This window comes from Colossoma macropomum, unplaced genomic scaffold (genome assembly GCF_904425465.1).
Source record: "Colossoma macropomum unplaced genomic scaffold, Colossoma_macropomum, whole genome shotgun sequence".
Lineage (NCBI taxonomy): Eukaryota > Metazoa > Chordata > Actinopteri > Characiformes > Serrasalmidae > Colossoma > Colossoma macropomum.
Window position 1 is genome coordinate 13428263 of NW_023494796.1, and position 23201 is coordinate 13451463.

Here is a 23201-nt window from a genome sequence, read left to right on the forward strand (position 1 = left end):
ATTCAGTTGCAATTCTTTGTTTGAAGTGTTTGCTTGTGTGTTTGTTTTAAGTCCTGTCAAGACTCCAGTCCTTTTATTTTGTTTTTCTATTAAAGAGTTATAAAACAGTACAGACATGCATCTTTCCTTTAGGAAAGTGAATGTAGTGATACTTTTAAACTGATTTAAGGTACTCAATTGAACCTTAAAACCACTGTTGTACCTTTACATTGTTTGTACATTGGAGGACAAAATTGTTTTGTTCTTTGTTTTTTATGATGTTGGTCTGGAAAAGTATGCAAAAATAGGTCTCTTACATTTACATATTTCGTGATGTGTAAACTGCTGATCCTGAACAACTTCACAGGTTTCAGATAATCAGTAGGACTCTACTGTAAAGAAAAATGTAGAATTATTAGATGTGTCCATAATCATGGACAGTGCTGTAGAAATTACTAAGGAAGAAGATCTAATAGAATTTATATCCAGAATTCACCATGTTTTCAAAAATGGTGTTAAAATGTCTAGGCAGAACAAATACAGTATAGTATCTATCATTAAATAACGTCTTGTTCATAGATTTCTTTAAATATTGAACAAACCAAACTATAAAAATGGCACGTGAATCCAAACTTATTAACGTATTAAGAAGACTCTTAAATTACAAGATAGTTGGGTTTTATTTGAAACTGTCAAAGAACATCATTAATTAGAATAGCGTTTTAGACAGATACAGATGTCGTTTTACCACAGAACAAATGCTAATTGATACTGCACTATATCAGATTTATTGATCTGTTCAGGTTTCAGGCCTGTAATCCACTCTGCTGTTGAGCAGAACGCAAACTTCAGCCTTACAGCACATTCACTGCTCTAGTTAGGACTCTGTGTGTCTGTGTGAGAGGTTGAGGCAACCGCTAATCACGTTTGCCTGCACCTGCAAAATCTAGTGTGATTCTTGCCCTCTCCCGCCGCAAAACCTAGCACCGATTTTCCCGCTCCTACCCGCTACAATCACACGCGACTCTGAATCACTTTGTTCACATCTGAACAATTTCATAACAGTTTTATTTTGGAAAAAAAGGTGGAATTCCCCTTCAAATACGGAGACAAGGCACATATACAGATACATATACAAGTTTCAGAAAACCATTACCATAACTTACAGTGCATTGCTAATCCTAACCGAGCCCTAATTCTGTGCTTTTATCAGGTGGCTCAAATAATAAAAGTGATATAGAAGAAGCTATAAAATAAGACCACTGTATTGCATGTTTATATATGGATTTCGCTGTCTAGTTTCTAGTGGTCAACAGAAGTACTGCAATGTTTCTTATATCCAATTGTATGCATGTTTTGCAGAATTTGTGACTCCTCGAGCAATTCTGACCGGTCATGACTGTGAAGTGACTTGTGCGAGTGTCTGTGCAGAGCTGGGACTGGTCATCAGCGGCTCCAAAGGTAAGATACACACACAGACACAGAATGCTATAAAATGTACTATTGTCAGTACATGGTGATTCAAAAAGATTAATCTGATTTCAAAGCACCAGATTTTTACAACCGTGAGGTGCATAGGAACCAATCACATACCAACTGAAAGAGGGGTATGTCAGTGAACAGTGAACAGTGAATGTCAGTATGGCAGTGAACCTCCAACAGCTCAGAGCATTCACCGTTGGTACCAGCAGTTCCAAGAAAAAGGTCATCAGCATCACCAGCTCTGACGCTGTGTGACTTTTTTTGTGGGAGTATGTTAAGGATTCTGTTTATGTGCCACCACTCCCAACAATACTGGATGATCTCCGAAATCGCATTGAAAGAGCCGTGAGTACAGTGACACTTGACATGCTCAATCGAGTATGGGACGAATTTGACTTGAGCACATGTAAAATTACATAATAAACTTTATGCTCACGTAAACCATTTACAATTTACTGCATTGTTCTGTAATGATTTACAAGTGAAATGAATCATTTTGAAATTGGATGAATCTTTTTGAATCACCCTGTATATTTAATAATAACAATAATAAAACAATACAATTCTCAGTTTCAACATTTGATATGTTGTCTTTGTACTTTTTTAATGAAATGTAAAGTTTAAATGATTTGCACATCACTGCATTCAGTTTTTATTTACGTTTTGCACAGCATCCCAGCTTTTTTGAAAACAGGGTTGTATATGGCTCTCTTATTTACAGTTTTAAGCAGCCAAGATTGATCTGGCACATCTTGTTTTTTGCAAGTTAAAACATTGAAAAACTCTGTAATATTAGAATAAAATAGATCTTATTTAACGTATTGGGAAAAAATAAAACATATAAAATGTGCCATATGTTTTACAGAAGCCATTTTTCGCCCATTATATCATATTCAGCAAATAAGCAGTCATTGTGCATTAAAATGTTTAGAAGTTTGTTTTCTGTAGAGGATGAGTTAACCTATTTTCACTTAGAAAATTATTGATAAACGATATTGGATGATAAACTAATGCATGAGTGGTACCTCTGAATGTGCGCTACGCAGAAGAACCAGAGTGATGCCAGACTGGACCAGAGGTTTTTTCCTCCAATGCAACTTTTTATACAAGTAATAATAGATAGCAAGTAAACCCTGACTATTAGAACATTTACTTGATGATGTAAAATGTGGCGCTCTCAGACTTGAATGCAGTATCTTTTTTACTTGCAAGTACATGCACCATATAAAAGTAAATTCATAAATATCGATACACTTATGCTATGTCACAACCCACATTTAAAAAAGAACTCAGCTGGAAAAATAATAGTGAATGTTCGATAGCATGACTGATCCTGTTTGTGTTATCAGAGGGTCCGTGTCTGATCCACTCTATGAATGGAGAGCTGTTGCGGACGCTGGAGGGTCCTGAGGGCTGCATGAGGCCACGGCTCCTGCAGGCCTCCACTGAGGGTCACTGTGTTATATACTACGAACAGGGACACTTCTGCACCTACACCATCAACGGAAAACTACTGCAGCACAGAGAGCTGGAGGACAAGATCAGGGTAAACAGAAAAGTCTGATAAACATGTACATTATTTATATCCACACTCCTGCTCAGAGAACGTTTCTTCCAGTATCAAGGCTATCTCTCTTTTTCTCTCTGTGCACTCTCTTTCTCTCTTTACTCTTGCTCTGCACTCTTTTTACTTTCTCTGTACTCTCTACCCTCTTCACTCTTTCTCTTTTTACTCTCTCTCTCTGTACTCTCTACTTTCTCTTTATTCTTTCTCTCTTTCTCTCTCTGTACTCTCTATTCTCTTTTTACTCTCTCTTTATTCTCTTTTTACTCTCTCTCTCTGTACTCTCTACTCTCTCTTTATTCTCTTTTTACTCTCTTTCTCTCTGTACTCTCTACTTTTTCTTTACTCTTTCTCTCTTTACTCTCTCTCTCCCACTGTACTTTCTCTCTCACTCTCTGTTCTTGCTCTGTCTCTTTTTTTGCACACCCTCGCTCTGTCCCTGTCACTCTTTGATGTGCAGTGTCAGACAGACAGAGAGATGTTCACTGTGATGTGTGTAAATATGTGAGAGAGGTGGTTGAGAGCGAGTGAGGGGCTACATTAGTCACCGGTGGGCAGTGCTCTGAGATATCCTGCAGTTCCCTCGTTCTTTATTCCTTCTTTAGCTGGCCTGGGAAAATACACACAGCTCACACCTGCTTCCTATTTCCAGAGCTCTCATTGCCCTGAGCTGCTCCCAGCCTGATTAGCTTCCTCTCTGTGTCCGACTATCGTTTATTTTCATTTAGGCCAGCTGGGAAAACCTGATCACCTGCTAATGCTAACCGCTTCAGTTATCTGAGTGAGACTTTCACACAAATAGTACAAGTACATGCAACAAGAGCAAAACACAGTAATTATGTGTACATGAAACTTTTATGTATCCACTGGTGAACCGTGACTATTAGAACTAGGCCTTCAATTTGGGCCATGAATGTCAAATCAAAGGGAAAAATCCACCTCAACGATAGTGCCAACCTCTGCTAGTGTGCATATAGAATTGAGTTTGTTAGCACTAAGCTAACTGCAGCACGGGCACTTTCTGATGAGGCTGAAGTTAGCTTCTTATTTGAATTTTCCATTCTGCCTTAAACAACAAAACAAGAGTAGTGCTGTAATACTTGCAGTGTTAAAATAAAAGAATGATTCTATTGAATAAATAAGAGACAATAATTAATCGTTCAATGAAATTGCATTATTGTAAGTAGTGTCAAGTTTAATAAATCAGTAATAATTCATAATAAGGCTGTGCCCCATATTCTTAAGTGCAGTTTTATTCATTACTAATTAAATAAAAAGCTACATCAATTTTGGTGTCGGTTTACATCCTATGTTTTTGAACATGAATACCTTATATTTTGAAAAGGGTGAACATTTTTGACTTTTTAGCCTCTTTTGTTAATGACTAAAACTGCAATTCAGAAAACTAAACACTGAAGCAACAAACTCAGTAAGACAATAAACTTGACACTATCTACAACTTCTAACAATCACGTATAAGATGTAAATTTATGTAATAACCCAGTGTAACAAAGGTAACAGAGTTTATTTTGCAGGATTATATAAAAATGCAATTATTGATGGTAGACATAGCAGACCTCCAATTATTATTAAGGCATAATGAAAAATCATTTAAAAGAGTCTATTTTGGATTTTACTGAACAAAAAGAAAACAAGACTTTAATGAATCCCTGATATATGTTCCTTAAAATAAAGTGAGACCGTAATGCAGAACATAGCATAACTGTAGCAAAACTCCAGTAGAACCGCAGCAGAATGCCAGAAGAACATTGCAGAACCTTTGCAGAATTACAGTGATGAAGAAAAATACTAGCTACTAATCTTGCTAACAAGTGGAATAATCAAATGTGTTGCATGTGACCCTTTAAAAGTATTTAAATTACTTTTTGTAACTAGCAGGTTGCATGGAAATTATGCAGTCTACAGCTATTTGTGTAAGAGGTTTCACCTGGATAACTAAGACTGGCTTTACATGTTAAAACTTTCATGCAACTTTAATTAATGTTAGATAGCTGGAATGATTTGTTTTAATCCAGCCAGCTTTGCTAACAGTTTTTGGCTCTGTGCTGTTCTTCTGGCATTAATACAGCATTTTTTCCTCTCAGCTGTATTGTAACCTTATTTATTTATTTTTTTTAACAATAATGTTTGTAGCAGATTGGTTCCTGGACTATCCGCACACAATTGATTGCAATAATGCCTCTATAAATACAGTTATTAGCCTCTCTAGAGAGAACTTGGCCTAAAACAGAAAGATCTGCAGAAACGAAGAAGAGAGAGAGAGGGATAAAAAAAGGCTCTGTGTTCTGTCTGGTGTCACTGGGGGCAACAGTGCTGTTTAGTGTTACAGACTGACCGTGTAGCTGTTATTGAGAGTTGTGGCAACCATTTTGGATTATATTGGTGTTTAGGACACACCGCAGAACCTTAGCAGAATGGCAGCTAAACTCCAGCAGAACCCCTGCAGAATGCCAAGAGACCTTCAGCAGAATGCAGACGGAAGCCTAGCAGGAAAGAATTGGAAGTGAACTTTAGCTTTGTGCCTCACACCGTGTGGAGCTGTTCAGTAATCTCTAATGGACTTTATTATAAGATGCTGTATCACACAGTGTTATCTATAAACATGGATTAAACTGAAATGTGGTTTGGATTGAAAGTTTGGAATCAGCACTTTCCACACAGTTTCTCAGCTTGAGTCATAAATAATTGAACAGAGTGCAAGAGAAGATGTTTGAAGATGTAAACAGCGTGGGGGGAGCTATACGGGGGTTAAATAAAATCTTCTGGAAGAGCAGAAGTTGTGCTGTTTAGCAGTGGAGAATTCTGAGACAGAACAGATAGAGGAAGAGGAGGATGATGAATTGGTCTGAGTCTGCCCTCCTCTGCATATCTAAGTGAAATTATGAGCTGTGGAGCTTCTCTCAGTGTAATCCAGTACTCAGTGTTGTGCTTCTCTCAGTGTAGTCCAGTACTCAGTATAGAGCTTCTCTCAGTGTAATCCAGTACTCGGTATAGTGCTTCTGTCATTGTAATCCAGCACTCTGTGTGGAGCTTCTCTTAGTGTAGTCCAGTACTCAATTGCTGTCATCACTTGCTCCTGCAAGTGATGTGATGCGTCTCGGCTGGAGATCCAGTACTGATCTAGTTCTTCGCTTAAAGGGACACTCTGGCTAAAACTTTAAATTATATTAACAATGTAAAAAATAAATCTGACCCATAAATCGTTTATTTAATTTTTCTGCAGCTAAATATTTACATCTGACAGGTAGATTAGCTTCACACTCCAGACACTGTGGCTGGTTATCCAACATAAGCTCTATAAAATCAGCCCAGACTGATGATTACAATGTTAAAAGCAGAAAGTGCTGCATGCAAGAGGAACAATTCAGATGCAAACCTGACACGTCATAAATGCTGCACCCCGAGAATGCATGACTGTAATTTAGCTATAACTAATTTGTACTGTTAAATCTGCCTTCATTCAGGACACAGCTGGTGATACAGCGCATCATAATTAAGAAATGATTGGAATTATTAAACATATGCACTGAGAACATAAATGTAACCATTCAGCACTCCACTCATAATAGCTTTAATCACATTCAGAATGAATGATAACACTATCAAAATAAGAGTCTCAGTGCCTGATTCAATTAAACAATAAAATATTTAGTAAACACCTGTGTTGTAGTCAAGAGCATTAGAGGCAAGCCCAAGTCAATATCGAGACTGGGATACAACGAGGCCGAGTCAAGATCGAGACCTGGGTACGTTGAGTCTGAGTCAAGGCCGATACCTGGATATATTGAGTCCGAATCAAGACAGAGACTTTGTAGCAGTTGAGTCAGAGTCAAGACCAAGACTTTGTAGCAGTCAACTCAAGTAGAGTCAAGGCTGAGGCTGAGTCTGAGTCAAGAAGGAGTCAAGAGAAAGTGGTGAGACTGAGACTTTGTAGTAGTCAAGTCTGAGTCAAGACTAAGACCTGGGAAACTTAAATTTGTCTGTAGTTTATTGTATATTCATTACCATTCATCATACACAAAGTATATTATTAAATAATATGACATTTTTAATATACTTTGTTAAATATAACATTAAATAATATATATCCTAAAACTATCATGTATTATTATTGTTTTTAGTCTGCATTGTATAATAGGTACTTTGCAATGTAGCTTTCTATGTAATACAAATACAAATAATGCATTATACCATTTTAGATATTAAGTAGAGTGTGGAGTAGATGTTAGCACAGTTCCAGTCTCTCCCAGATTAAGTAAGGGGAGAGTTCTGGGTTTGTACTGCAGTGTCTCCATAGTGAATAAAAAACTCCTGCAGTAGTTTATTATCTGCGTGTCCCGGGACAGTTCTAAAACTGTAACGGCAGAGGAAGAGTAGATAAATCTGGCCCTCTGTCAGCCTGACGCTGCTGGAATCCGGCGCTGTAGAAGAGAACAGAGTGTAGCTCAGGTTTGATTCTGATTGGCTGAGGCAGCTTAGGCCCCTCTGGCCAAACATACACTCCATCGGTCTGCGAGGCTTTGGAAAGCCCCTCTAAAGATCAGGCCAAGACATAGCCCACAGCCAGAAAGTACTTACTGATCACTGGCTCTGTTCGAAATGACACTAATCACTATTCTCTACATTGAAGTGCTATACAGAACACTATTATAGGCAACAAAGTTTGTGATTAAACTAACATTACACAGGTTTGCTCATCACTCTGAGACAGTAGTCCAATTACATTGCATATGGAACATGGCATTGTGGGTATTCCATGTTTGCTTGTCTTTTTCCAAAAGTATGCCCTACTCACAATTCAGTTAGCTATGTAGTTTTGTACAAAACATCATATAGTGAATAGAACATTGTTTGGGGCACAGCCCAAAGTAGTGCACCATATAGTGGGTAGGGAGTAGTTTTGGATACAGCCCAAAATATAGTGCACACTACAGTAAAACAGGGAAATTGTTAGGGAACAGATTAGAACACTAAAAATGAACAGGTTGGAGTTTTGGAAACAGAAACCAAACCAAAAAACTGCAATATATAACAAATTGCTGTAGACACATCCAAAAATAATCCTAGCCCTAGTGAATAGGATGTCATTTTGAAAGCCCCAAATAGTGCACTATATATTGACCAAGGCATACTATTGGACACATCAGTGCATTATTACATAGTGAATAGGGTATAGCTTAAGACACTCTGTAGTGCACTGGATAGTGAATAGGGCAGTTTGTGCCACAGCCTCAAATAGTGAATAGGGCATAGTTTTGACACTGTCCAAAATAGTGCACTAAAAGTGAACGATGCGTAGTTTTAAACGCAGCCTAAAATAGTGCACCATGCAGTGAATAGGTTGTAGTTTTGGGCCAAAACTGTCCTAAACCGTACTCTATCCAGTAAATAGTGCACTCTTTTGAGCTGTGTCCAAAACTACAACCTATTCAACTATCGCTGAAGGTTGAGTCATCATAATAAATATTACTATTAACAACAATACAATGACTATTGCAAATATCTACGGCCCTAATACTGATAATCCCACCTTTTTTCAGAACGTTTTTGAACAACTTTCAAATCTTTCAGACTCTCCAATTATAATTGGTGGCGATTTTAACACAGTCATCGATCCAAGTTTAGACAGAACAACCAACCCTAGAATCATTTTGGAATTGGAAATCTACAGAAACAATAAAACAGTTCATGAGCGAGTTTGATCTTGCCGATGGTTGGCGACTAAAACACCCCAACACAAAAGAATTCACATTCTACTCACCAGTCCATCATTCATACTCAGGTGTAGATTACTTTCTAATAAGCAACTCACTCAATCAGAATATCAAGCATACACAAATTCACCCCATTACAATAAGCGACCATGCCCCTGTTTCAATCATCTGGGAAGAAAAACAACATAAACCAGTTCTAAGGTGGCATTTTAATACATCTTTGCTTAATGATTCTGAATTTTCAACCTACATCAAAAGAGAATGTGTGCATCCTTTCTAGAAATAAATGACCCCCAGAAATCCAATGTACAATATTATGGGAAACTGGAAAGGCAGTATTAAGAGGGAAAATAATATCATATTGTACATATAAGAAAAAGAAGAACATAGAAAAAGTAACAACATTACAGCAGAAAATTAAAGAATTAGAAAAGACAATAGTAAATAAACCCACAGAAGAAATAATGAAAAGCTTTATTTATCAGACCATGACCCAGAACTGGAAGATACTTTTCTCAAAAATATTAAACTACCAAAACTAACAGGAGAACAAAAGCAGTCACTAGAAGAACCAATATCATTAGAAGAGTTTCACAAAGCCCTAAACTAAATGCCCAACAATAAAGCACCAGGTCCAGAGTTTTACAAACATTTTTCGCAAATATTAGCACCACTCTTCATTGAATTAACAATGGAAATCAAACAAAATTTGAGGTTTCCCACTGATATGAATACAGCTACAATTTCTCTCCACCTCAACCCCAACGAAGATCCCACCATACCAACCAGTTATCGACCTTTATCATTCATCAATACGGATATAAAAATCATAAGTAAGGCATTAGCTAATAGAATAGAAACAGTTATTCCATCTCTAATTCACCCTGACCAAACAGGTTTCATCAAAGGCAGACACTTTTCCACTAACATGCGCCGGCTACTCAACATTATCCAATATGCTGCCATCCAGGAATCACAAACAGCAATTGTAACCCTCGAAGCAGAAAAAGCCTTTGACAAAGTAAATTGGAAATTTCTTTTCGCTACATTACGCAGGTTTGGTTTCGGAGAGTCATTTATCCAATAGATTAAGATCTTATACACCTCACCCATGGCCACTGTAACCACTATCGGCATAATATCACAGCGTTTCACTCTTCACAGGGACACTAGACAAGGATCTCCCCACTTATTTGCTATATTTATAGAATCATTAGCTGCAGCAATATGCCAAAATGTCAATATTGAAGGAATTCAGATGTTAAACACTCAACATAAAATTAGCTTATATGCAGATGACATTCTATTTTCTTATAAAACCTATCCTCCTCAATGAAAGAAATGATTCAAACTATCGAAAATTATTCTGAAATCTCAGACTACACAATTAACTGGTCCAAATCCTATGTTCTACAAATAAATAAGAACCTTTGTCATACACCGCTTCAGACATCTTATATTCCAACAATAACTGATGATCTCCAACGATGGATAAACCTTCCCATTTCCCTCATTGGTAGAATAGCTTTAATCAAAATGACAGTATTGCCCAAAGTTAACTATTTATTCTCAGTGATACCTCTTCAACCTCCAACAACCTGGTTCAAGACCTTAGATACCACTATCTCTAATTTTTATTGGAAAAATAAACCACCAAGAATCAAAATGACCACATTACAGAATTCAAAAACCCATGGAGGTTTAGAAGCACCAAACTTTTACAATTTCCTTGCAAACCAATTTCAATATATTCTAAAATGGATAAATCCCAACCGGAGAGATTACACATGAATCGATGTAGAACAAACACTATGCAAAGATATCCAGATAGCAGACCTACCATTTATCACCCAAACATGGAAAAAACAGGTCTGCTTTAAAAATCCAATAATCACAACAACTCTGACAGCTTCGTGCAAACTCTCCTCTCTCTCTGAATATTAACTCTCCCATTTGTAACAATCCTGACATCGTCATAAATAAAAAACACTGCACTGTGCTTCCTGGATTGATAAAGGCATTAGACACCTTAAACACATCTTCCACAACAATACCCTGGTATCATTCTCATATCTTAACCAGAACCACGGCATTGGCAACAATCAGTTCCTCAAATTCCACTAGCTAAAATCCTTACTGTGCTCCATAATTAAAGGGACTCTAAATCCATTAGATCTACCCCTCGCAATTTCAGATTTTTTGAATATATCCTCTCTAAACAAACTCCTATCAAAAGAAGAACTATCCATCACTTCCAGTGCCGATTTCTGGTTACAGATATGCAGAAATAATATACATTTGATTACAGGTGCTAATCTATAGCTCATACAACATAAAATCACCCACAGAATACATTACACTGGACAAAAGATGTTTAAAATGGGATTTACCAGCACTGAAATCTGTTCTCATTGCATACAGAATACCACAGATAATTATATCCATGCTATGTGGCACTGTACGCCTATAAAACATTTTTGGCAAGAAATTATTAATCAATTAGCGCACTGTTTAAATATCACTTTCCCCCAATCCCCAGAACTATGTCTGTTATGAGACATATCAGCAATCAAAAAAAAACACTACACCCTATTCACTGTATGGTGCAGTATTTTAGACTGTGTCTAAAACTACTTTTAGCCCAAAATAGTGCACTCTATTACGAATAAGGCCTAGTTTTGGACACCAGCACCACAGTCTACATGGTGTATCAGAGGGATTTATCATCAGGCAGTAAAAAAGGTAACATCTGGAGTTCATTTAGCAATGTAGCGAGTTGTATGTCCAGCATATGTGCAACACACATTTGTGGACGTATAGCTGCAGCAGTATATCTGATGTTCAGGCCTGGCTTGATTTACATACACGTGTACAGTGGAAGTTTGCTTGCATAGCTGCACTTCGAAATAGATACATAGATCGATAGACACAGCTTTGTCATTTTACAAGTTCTAGGCAACAAAATGTAATCTAAGCACAACTGAGAGATCAACAGATTTCTAATCTGTCAACTGGGGCTGCCCTTAAAATTAGCATGCTAGCTTTCAGAAAGCAAATCTAGCTGGTAATTAACTAGAACTTGTAGAAGATACGTTTTTTCTCATGAAACTGGCCCCACCTGTTGTAAATCATGATTGGTTGTTTCCTCTGTCACTTCCTAATTATGTTTGTGGTTAATCTAACATGTAAGGCCTTCACTCCAGCTCCTGAAGTCCTAACCAATGGGAGAGCTTGCAAAGAGAAAACAATAATGGTTGGATCATTTTCCATTGGACATTTAAAGATTTTAAATGATTTGTTTACAAACAAGACCTAACAATGAAGTAAGAGTATTACTACAATGCTTACTAATAGAGTTTAAACAAGCATGAAGATTCTGTTCAATAATACAGAAAACATGGAGAGGCCTCTTTCAGTTATTATGCTTCTAAACTGTGGAACTCAATTCCACCTTTTATTAGACAGTCAAGCTCAGTGCTCATTTTTTTAGAAGCACCTAAAAACGTATCTCTTTAAATTAGCATTTAACTAAAACTGAATGTCTTGTGGTGTCTATCTTGTAATTTAATCTTCTTCATTTTCTTCTAAATCTAATTAAGTACTAATGATCTTTTCTATAACTATGTTTTATTACCTGTCTGTCATGTCTGGCATGAAAAGTGCTATATAAATAAAATCATTATTATTATTATTATTATTATTAATAGAAAACTAAATATTACACATATGTATTTTTTCATTTACCAAAAATCATTGAACACCAATCATTGAATCTATGAGCACCTAGAATGCTCTGAGGGTTGCTCACTGTTGATATTACCCCATATAAATTATAATATGTTGAAAACAGTTTACAGTATATTCACATTTTGAAATATACTGACAATAAGTTGCAGTGTATTGCATTTCCATATGTGTAGAATATTTGTAATAGAGATGGATCAGTGAAGGCACACAGCGACAGGCTGATCTATGAAACATGTTAGATTTACAGTCTGCAGAAAGATGGGGTCAAAGGTCAGAGTAATGATGAAATATGATAGCTTTACTGAACCATCTACAGCGCCAAATTAGTTGCAGACGGCATGCTGACACTGCTGCCAGGTCGCATGACTGCGTCTTTTTCAGCAAAAGAACAGCAGAAAACAAGCAGGTCAGCACTGCATGTTCTGAAACACATTAGCAGTAAACAGATCATGCTAATGGCTGTGGCATTAATTTGAATTTCCTGAATTTTTCAGTTTTATGTTTATTCTTACCATTCAGGGTAAATACAGAAGGTATGTTATATTTTCATTTTTTAACCCCTTAAGCTCTCGTAACTACAGAGCATTCACATATTTTTCATAGTCGTTACTGAATAATGCATAGACTAAATAATTCATAGTAGCTACTGAATATTTCTTAGTAGATGCTGAATAATTCTTAGTCACTTATTCTTAGTACCTACTGCATAATTCATTGTAGATACCAAATTATTTATAGTAGTTACTGAATAATTCATAGTAGGTACTGAATCATTTATTGTAGACTGTAATGTATATATGTATAATTTACAACTCTGTTTCCAAAAACAAGTTGAGACTCTGTGCAAAATGTAAATAAAAACAGAATGCAGAATGGGCAAATCATTTAAACACTATATTTAATTTAAAATAATACAAAGACAACGTATCAAATATTGAAACTGAGAAATTTTATTGTTTTTTGAAAAATATATACCCATTTTGAATTTGATGCCAGAAACATGTTTCAAAAAAGTTGAGACAGGGGTAACAAAACACTGGTAAAGTTGTTTAAGGCTAAAAAAAGCCTGGTAGAACATCTCACATCTACTTGGGTTAATACAACAAGTCAGTAACATGATTGGGTATAAAAAGAGCATCCCAGAGAGGCTGAGTCTTTCAGAAGTAAAGATGGGAAGGGGTTCACCACTCTGTGAAAGACTACACAGGCAAAAAGTGCAACAATTCAAGAGTAACATTTCCCATCTTAACAAAGATTTTGGGGGTTTCATCATCTACAGTATGTAATATTATTAAAAGATTCAGAGAATAAGAAGAAATCTCTGTATGCAAAGCACCAGGCCCAAAACCAGTATAGACTGGCCATGATCTTCAGGCCATCAGGCAGCACTGCATAAAAAACAGACACGATTTTGTAATGGAAATCACTGCATGGGCTCAGGAACACTTCTGAAAACCACCGTCTGTGAACACAAATTAAAGGTCTACATTGTAAAAAAGAAACCATATATAAAGAGGATCCAGAAACACTGCCATCTTCTCTGGGCCTGAGCTCATTTAAGATGGACTGAGGTGAAGTGGAGAAGTGTCCTGTGGTCCAACAAATCAAAATTCTAAATTATTTTTGGAAATCATGGACCCAGTGTCCTCCAGGCTAAAGAGGAGAGGGACTATCCAGCTTGTGTTATGACCCGGTCTAGGGTCAGTGCGTAACAAAAAAAGAGAGTGGGCTCCCTCCCCAGACTTGCTGTCAGACCATACACCAGACACCATTTAAACCAGAAAACTGCAGGTTTATTTTCTTCAAAGGCTCTATTGCAAGTTGGGATGATGGCATCAAGGACGAGTCTACACCAAAATAATAAACGAAACACCTAATGATTACAGATCTAACTGACCTAAACATAAAAAAATACAGATGGTTACCTTAATCCTACATTACAAATGCGGCACTCGTTCACTGCTTTAACCAGCTTCACAAAGTCTAATAAAGCTTTCACAGATTTAACAATGAAGGCAAAGCAAAGCAAACTGGAGTGAAGATTGCTGGGCTGGTTGGACAAGTGTTGTTCCAGTTCACATCAGAGGGGAGAGAGATAGTGGCTCAGCAACCTCTTATACAGGAGATGCTCTTATTTATAGTAATAATAGTTACTGATAAATTCATAGTAGAAACTGAATAATTTATAGTTGATACTGAATCATTCTTGTTAGATACTGAATACATACTGATACTGAATCACAGCAGTTTCTGAATAATTCATGGAGTAAATAATTCATAATAGTTACTGAATAATTCAAACTACTGAGAAAAAAACAAAAAAGAGCTTTAACAAAACACTCTCAGTGTGTATCAAGCAGAGGAGAATAAAAAAATAGTATAGTGTATAACGTGTAAAACAATATTTCAATCAAAATATACAAAATACACTGTCAAAACTTTCTACAACATACAGGTACAGAAAACAGAAGAGTGAAGCAGCTGCAGATTATTTATTATTATTTCAGTCTGCTTCAGCTCTCAAGAGAGATTCTGAAGGAACGTTTCCATCAGCTCAGCATCTGTAACAGCACAGAGTAAACAAACACCTGTGAAATGTTAACTTTCGTAACAGACATCATAATGTTTTATGTTATGACAGCTAACTAGAGTCAACTTACCAACAATTAGCATATGACATAAGCTGTCATAGCATTAAACATTTTTGTTTAATTGTTTTGTAGATCAATTGGAGGTTAAATGATCCATTTTCATATTTTAAGGTTCGCATTTCTGCTCCCACACACATGGATGTACGCACCAGTAATCCCACTAGAGAGCTTCTGTCTTGTTCAGCTGTTTGCATCTGTTCTGCAGCTCGTCTCTCTCTCTGGTCAGGTTAAAGTAGTTGGTTTCTAGCTGCTGTCTGCTGACCGACTGCACTGCAATGGCCAGCAGCAGGAGAATACACAGCAGACCCAGACACATCACTGACATGCTGCAGTGGCTGTACCACTGCTGACGGAGAAAACCTCTCCACTCTGAAAACAATCAGGGGATGAAGTGGTTAGTGTAGTCGCAGAATAAATATTCATGTCTTACTGACTGAGCAAGAGGCATATAGATATCAGGGCTGTACAATATGAAAATATTGTTGCACTTGCTAAGAGAAATGAATCTTGTGCAAAAATAAAAAAGATCACAGTAACACTCATGCATGTGACACAGGTTATAATGTTTATGGTGGTTGTTGTCCATAGGCTAATATGAACACTAGAGAAATCCAGATGTTTGTAAGCAGAGGGTCTGGCAGTGTAGAAAATACCCAAACGTTGTTCAGCTTGGGGCTGTAATGTCAAACGTAAAGCCAGCCTTTTTAATGCATTTGAGATTTGAAAGTTAAGGCACTTCCTGCTGTTGCTACTGCCTGTATACTATACTTACCCTGCTTTTAGATGTTCTCCACTAAATGATAACTAGATAGATAGCTACATTGTTTGCTTGCTAGATAAGTAACTATCAAGAGCAGCATTTTGCTATTGCTACCTAGATGTACTTGAAGCTAAATATGTAGATGCGCTTCGCTAAATGACTGTTAAATAGAGTGATAATGGTATTACATGAATTTATAGCCTAGATAGCTTACTAGCACTAGCTAGATAGTTAGAGAACAGTGAACACTTACACATAGCATTTTTAGTCCAAAATTTCTATTTATTTGCTGAAATAAAACTTAAAATATAAAATGTGCTATACATTTTACACAAGCCCCATTTCATGTTTTATTGTTTTTCCAAGTATGTTAAATTCAGCAAATAAACACTAAAATGTGCAGAAGTGTGTTCTCTGTTTCCACTTTCCATCAACAAAACATAGAATTCGACCAGGGGTGCACAAACTTCTGCATCAGCTGTGCTTCACTGACAGCTAAGAAGATTTATTTCATTAATAGACTTCTAAATAGATTGATAGTACTACTACAGTGATTGATTGATAGCTAAATAGTTATCTAGATAGATGTAATGCTAACTATCTAGCTAGATCAATGTACTTTTCACAGCTAACTAGACTCATACATGTACTTTACTGAACGACTGCTAGGTAGATTGAGATTGGTAGCACATCGATTGATGGCTAGAGAGCAAACTAGTGCTAGCTAGCTAGTTAAATATATGTACTTTGTTGATAACTTACTAAATGGACAGATACTTAACTGATTGATCGCTAAACTGCTAGTTCAATTGATTGTGATAATGCATTGATTGATAATTAGCTATCTGGATAGATAAATAGCTCTAGACAGATGTTCTTTACTGATTTTTAAGGGGAAATTTTGTTTAAGTGGCAAAAATGGCAACTTTGTCAACACATAATAACTACACATAAGTACACAGAGAAAGAAAAAGTATGATGGATATTAAAGCGATAGTATTAACATATGACATATGTTTTGTATAAAAATGGACAACACTCCGGCTTTTAGATTGCTTCTATTGCTGTGTTTAGCTAAGCCAAAGTTCTTTAGTCCAGTCCATGTTTATAGATAACAGTGTCAGAAACCACATAATCAGCACTATAAGAGGTTGCTGAACAACTTCCTATCACTATGTTAGATACATTAGTCTCATAGCTCCTTCAGACACCAAACATATCAGTTTAAATAAATTAACTTTTGTTACGTACTGTTGATTTTGGGTCCTGGACTGCTGGTTCTCTCTGGATCAGGAAAGTTGGTAAATAGGCCTTCATCATACTCTTCGTACTCCTGCTGTTGTTCCAAACACAGAACATTTGCGTATACTTGGTGTCTGGGCTCCATCCTGCTCTCCTCAGTAAAGTTTTTACAAATATTGCAGCTTTTAGGCTGACTGATCCAATGTAGGCCAAACTGCTCGACCTCTTTCACTTAGGAAGTGGCAAAGAGAACTGTGAATACATTAAATATGCAAAAAATATCTTTAAGAATTCCGCTTCTCGATGTTTCTTTACAGTTTGCTGTATGTTTGGAAGATACAGACTCAAGATTAAGTAATGTCATCTATACACTGATACAGAATTTCAGGGTCAATAATGACACCAGTAATTAACACCTTGTTGTGACAGCTGGTTTTCTTGGGGACATTTTTACTTTTTGCATTTGAAAACATTTGATTTAATTACTTTAATCCATATCTAATATGCATTTATACAGGTTAAAATGCTAAGTGCTAATCCTAGCTTTCTTTTCTCTAAAGTTGGTAGTTGCTAGTGGCCTCATTTTTCTGTACAAGCTGCTAGCAGCCACAGCTAACTGTCTCATGCTCTATAAATAGGTTAGCTGCTAATGCTAGCCACCTCATCAGTGTCTTTTGGTGCTAACTGCTAATGCTAGCTGCCTCATATTTCTCTATTGGTGCTAGTTGCTAATGCTAGCAACCTCATATTTCACTGTTGGTGCTAGCTGCTAATGCCAGCTGCCTCATATTTCTGTATTCGTGCTAGCCGCTAATGTCATCTCAAATCTTATTTTTCTTATCTTTTAGTCTTCTCTCTAATGCACTCTAGCGTGATCTCCATACTTATTTCAGTGCCTGTATTTGTAATTCTCATGAATTTCAGTAAAGTACCTGATTTGACTCAGTAGTGAGTGGAGTGGAGAATAAAGTGTAGGTTTCATGACTGCAACTCTAGTTTTGAGGTTTTTCTAGGCTATTTGTTCCCACAACCTTTAGGATACCAGGTTACAGGAAGGGGAATTATAGGCTCAGTCTGGCTTTATTTAGATTATTATTGATGCCTAATGTAGTGCAAAATGTTGGAACCTGAAAATTGACTTATTGTAATTACAGGGAGATTCCCTCGAAAGAGGCCCCAAATATTCTGTAATAACTAATAATAATAATAAATCAGTAGGATGAAGCAATCTGATCTAAACAACGTGCAATGGGCTCCTCAGTATATGGACGTTTGAACAAGCTGGGACGCCCCTGCGTCAGAGCGATGAGGTAGGCGTTGGACGGCCGTCGCAACGTTTAACCTCCTTTTGCAACTTCTGGGTGCATACCCCTGTACCCCTTCATTTGTCTGGCAGAAAACAGAGATCACTTCCAGCATCGCATGTAATGTAATCTATTACACATATGTCAAGGTATGTAGCATATTTTTTCGGTTCAGATTGCTTCATCCTAACGGGAGATACAACAGAATATTCAGGGCCTCTTTTGAGTGAATCTCCCTGTATTATTATTATTATTATTATTATTATTATTAATTGTTAATACTATGCTAATTACTATTATTAGGGGCGTATCCACTTAGTGCTGGAACCTTCTTGTAATTATTAATATTATTATTAAAGTTCATACTGTTGAGATCTTGTTATTCTAATTAAAGCTCCGTGTATTGAGTTGTATCTGTATGTGTGTTCTGTGTTGGGTAGGCAATGCTGCTCAGTAAAGATGGTCAGTATCTGCTGTGTGGAGGAGATGGTGGAGTTCTGTCCGTTTGGCAGGTTCACGATCTCAAACAGCTCTTCTCGTATCCCGGGTGTGATGCAGCTATCCGCTCCATGGCCATCTCCAATGACCAAAGGTAACACACTGAGATTTGATATAAACTAGTTTTTATAGACCATTCTTCCAAATTCGTTCAAACTGCAGCCCCACAGTAAAAATTTATAGGGTACTTCCTATTGGGAGGTGGCTGTCTCAAACTCCATCCCTAAAATTGTCACAACCAAAACATTTGGTAAAGTTTTAGGCCATGTTTACTGTTTACACCATAGTGCCAAATGCCTGTTGAACAAAATAGCCTACAGTCAAAATAGTCTGCAGTCATTGGCTGTGTGTTTTAAGGTCAGAACAGTTCCGTTTATATGTCCGAGATGTGCTCAAAACATCTTTTTTTCCTTGATGTTGCTTAAATGTCAGAGTTACACCAGTTGGCTATCAGATCCTTTGATGTAAAACAGACCTATGATATGAAGGTGTTTAATAGGTCAGTGGTAACAGTTTTATGTGCCTCTGTAAACTAGACGAGCTCACTTCACATAAAATTAGTTTTATTACTGACTTTAACTGTGGCTTTTGTTAAAATACAACACTGGCCCATGTAAACTTTATAATGTTTGTCAAAGTGACCATTTAACATGTCTGTGTCTCTCTCTCTCTCTCTCTCTCTCTCTCTCTCTCTCTCTCTCTGTGTAGATGTATAATAACTGGAATGGCTTCTGGCAGCATCGTTCTCTTCTATAATGACTTTAACAAATGGCATCATGAGTACCAAACCAGATACTGAACCTGCACAGTTACCACAGCGACACATCACTCAGAGTGGGTCACTAGGCAGCGCTGCCACGGCACTATCGAATACTGAACACTGAATGTATTCTGAATATTCAAATTAGCATAGCTATTTTTAAAAAGGGCATTGCTATATTTTGTAGATCATATGAAAATTTCATATCTTAGGGAGGGGTTATGTACCTAGTGTTTGGGGGGAAAAAGTGACAAAAAAAATCTATTTTTAGCTGTAAAATCTATTTTCACCTCAGCCCTCATGCTAAAGCAGGGTCAGAGAGGTTAATAGTTAGAAGGTATATTTACATTAATTACAATCTATTCTATTGTGCGGATATAGAACACATTTGTGTACTGCTGGGTGAGTGGGTTTTTTTTCCTTTATTTCATAATGCTGTGACTATTTTCAGGGGGTTGATGTGTATGCATGATCTGCAAGTTTTGCCTTTAGATCTCCCAAAAACTTGAGAAAATAAAATAAAATAATGAGCAAAAGTCAAGCATTTAAATACAAACTGCTACATATAACCTCCTTTGTTATAGCTGCCTAATCACACGTACTATACATTAGCATCTGCATTTCCATAAGAGGCTTTTCATTAGAAACAGTGTGTGTAACCTGTATAAATAGTAACTGCTCTCTCCAGGCTCCACCCACAAATGTGTTCCTTCATGTCAAGTGTTCTACAGAAAGCTGTTAAAAGCTTGTTAAAAATCCCATTTTACCTGATGAGAAGCTGTAGAACACAACAGGTTTACGTCACAATATCTGTATTTAGAGCGAGTTATTCATTCAACCTAAAGAGAAACTGAATTGTTAGGATTTGTATAAAAGCTAACGTCAGCATGGTGGGTAATTTGGCCTGCCTAGTTTCAAGCTACAGTAGCTAGAGGTGTTGACCACGTAATAACAGCTAAGTAGCAACCTTAGGTAATCCCGTAGAGTAAATTCAACCATACTGTAGAGGTTCTTCATGCTGACAGAGCAGGTAAAGCAGCTCACATTCCGCTACTGCCCACATGTTTATTTGTTGTTGCTGTGGAAATAACAATAGATCTCATACTGATTTTTCCTCGAGCACTGAGTGCATCAACCACCACAGTATCGTAAGAAGGCACGGTGAGTTTGTACAGAAAGGCTGTACGTTTGCAGTGCATTGGCCGAGCATCGTTGTTTGCGTTCATGTGCCTGCGTTGAAGAGTGTTTTTGGCCTGAGAGTAAGTCATGCAACAGTATAGTAGCTAGCAAGCAATGTAAATCCCCTAGAGTAATGCTACAGTAGCTAGCACTGCAGTCTACAATGTTAACTTAGCTAGCCACCAACTTTCTGTTTGGAATATTAATTAATGTTTATCCCTAAAAACCTTGATTACATGCCAATTCAACGGTGCTACAGTTTCTCATTAGGTTGAATGGGATTTTTACCAGCATTTTGTTAAACTTCAGAACAGTAGCTACAAAATAATATGTTTGTGGGAGGAGCCTGCATTGGTCAGTTATCTGTAGAATATTAATGATCCTTCCATGTAAACATGTTGGTCTGTGTTTTGAATAAAGGGCTGAAATCTGTATGTAGGTGAATAATCAGTAATGTTGGTTTAGGTGGTGTTCTAGTAAGAATAAGAGCACTGTGAGGGTTAGAGTGCTTTTGGGGGATGTGGGCAGACTGATTTCTAAGACATACATTATCATTTGTTCTTTATATCTTTTTTGTTGTTGTCTTTGAACTCCAAATCACCAAATCAACCAGCCGTCCAGGCCTGTCTTTGATGTATCTATATAGTTACGAGGCTTAAACATGAAATGATGTTGTCCACAAGTTCTTGACCGTCCAGAAAAGAGAATATCTGCTTCTGACTAATATACTGATTCACCAAATGCATGATCTTCCTCGGGTTTATAACTAGACTAGAGTCTGAGGCTGCTGACCTGATATAAGGGAATACGCCTACTATTTTTCAACCAAACTCTATTTTCTCCATCAGTGGCATACAGTCGATTACTACAGACAGTAATTTCAACACGTTTCAACTCAGAAAAGAGCAGAAAACCCGGACTCATATGCAATAGAAGTCAATGGGCTTCTATTTTTAAGAGTTCTCCAACATCTGTCAACCTAACCTCTCTTTTTTGCCCCCATAATGTACAGTTGATTACCACAGACAATAATTTTGGCACCTTTCCCTCAGCATAAAACAGAAAACTTGCTGAATGGAAGTCAAAGGGCAGATGCTGAATTATGTAAAAAACGCAAATATAATGTGAAATTGAATCTCCAGTCGTTCTACACTAACAGTATAAGTGTTAGGATGAGAGAACATCTTCCCAAAGCTGTTCTTATGAAGGTTTGCGATCAGGGCAGAGCCTGTGAGAACTCCACCCACACTGCTATGCTGGTAATGAATTACTACAAATTCTTCCCTCTGGAAAACTCTCTCAATGAACCAGTTATGCAAATTTACAGCCTAATTTACAAATTTTGACAATAGAATTTAAATTTTTATATAAAAATAAAAAGTTTTGCATAAAGGCTTATAGACGAAAGGCAGCATCTACCTCTTGACTTCTATTATCCGAGTTTGGAGTCGGTGCTTTTCTTAGTTCAAGGAAACGTGAGGAAATTACCGTCCATGGTAACCGACTGCACACTACAGATACAGCAGATAGAGAGCAAGATAAAGAAACACTTCACTGTTTTTCAAGTGTTCTCCCTGATCTAGTACATTTGATTTTTTAAACTGTTGAGTTTGAATGTAATGTTCAGGACTGATTTTAACAGTTTAATATCTGTTTGCACCCAAGTGTTTTTGCTGCCCTCTTGTGGAAAATTGTTGAATTTTCAAGGGGAAACTGGTGAACTGTAATGAAACACTGCCTACAGATGACATATGAGGAGAAGAATTCCACTCTGGAGTGAGTCTGGTCTGGTGTGGAAACAACTACTGTTTCTTCTTCATTTGTTTGTTTCTTTATCATTGTCGTTTGACTATGGCAAACAAGAGTGGAATGTGTGTGATGAATTATAATAATAAAATGGACTTTTGTACCTGGAGGTTATTTTAAATTGCATGTTTTTTGTACAGCATACACTAAAATGTGACGGTTCCTACTGTGGTATAGATTTGAATAAGCAAAAGGCCACATTTGAAAAAACCTTAAAATCACATAACTGAACAAATACATAATTCCATTATTGCCCACCAGATGTCAGTGTATCAGACTATTGCCATGAAGGTTCAGAAGACACAATCAATAAACAGCAGCACTATAAAATAGCCAATTTGTTTGTCAAATACAAGAGTTTGATGTATTATGTAATTTTTAGTTTCCAGGCATACTGTTCACTTCTCCATATATGGAAACTAAACTGCAAAAAACAGCTTGCTTTGAATTCTTTGTTTTAGTGATGTCACAAAAACCAGTACAGCAGTTTAGGC

General features: G+C 37.0%; 1 protein-coding gene across 2 annotated transcripts in view; it reads left to right on the plus strand.

The window, feature by feature from the left end:
• The window catches only part of lrba (LPS responsive beige-like anchor protein), a 346257-nt gene extending 323441 nt beyond the window's left edge, over window positions 1-22816 (plus strand). For both annotated transcript variants that reach the window (XM_036583833.1, XM_036583835.1), the window contains 4 exons: window positions 1342-1440; window positions 2811-3007; window positions 18905-19056; window positions 19671-22816. In XM_036583833.1, coding sequence (XP_036439726.1) covers window positions 1342-1440; window positions 2811-3007; window positions 18905-19056; window positions 19671-19761 — 539 coding nt within the window. In that variant the 3' untranslated portion in view covers window positions 19762-22816. The remainder of the gene's footprint in view (window positions 1-1341; window positions 1441-2810; window positions 3008-18904; window positions 19057-19670) is intronic.
• Window positions 22817-23201: the final 385 nt, after the last annotated feature.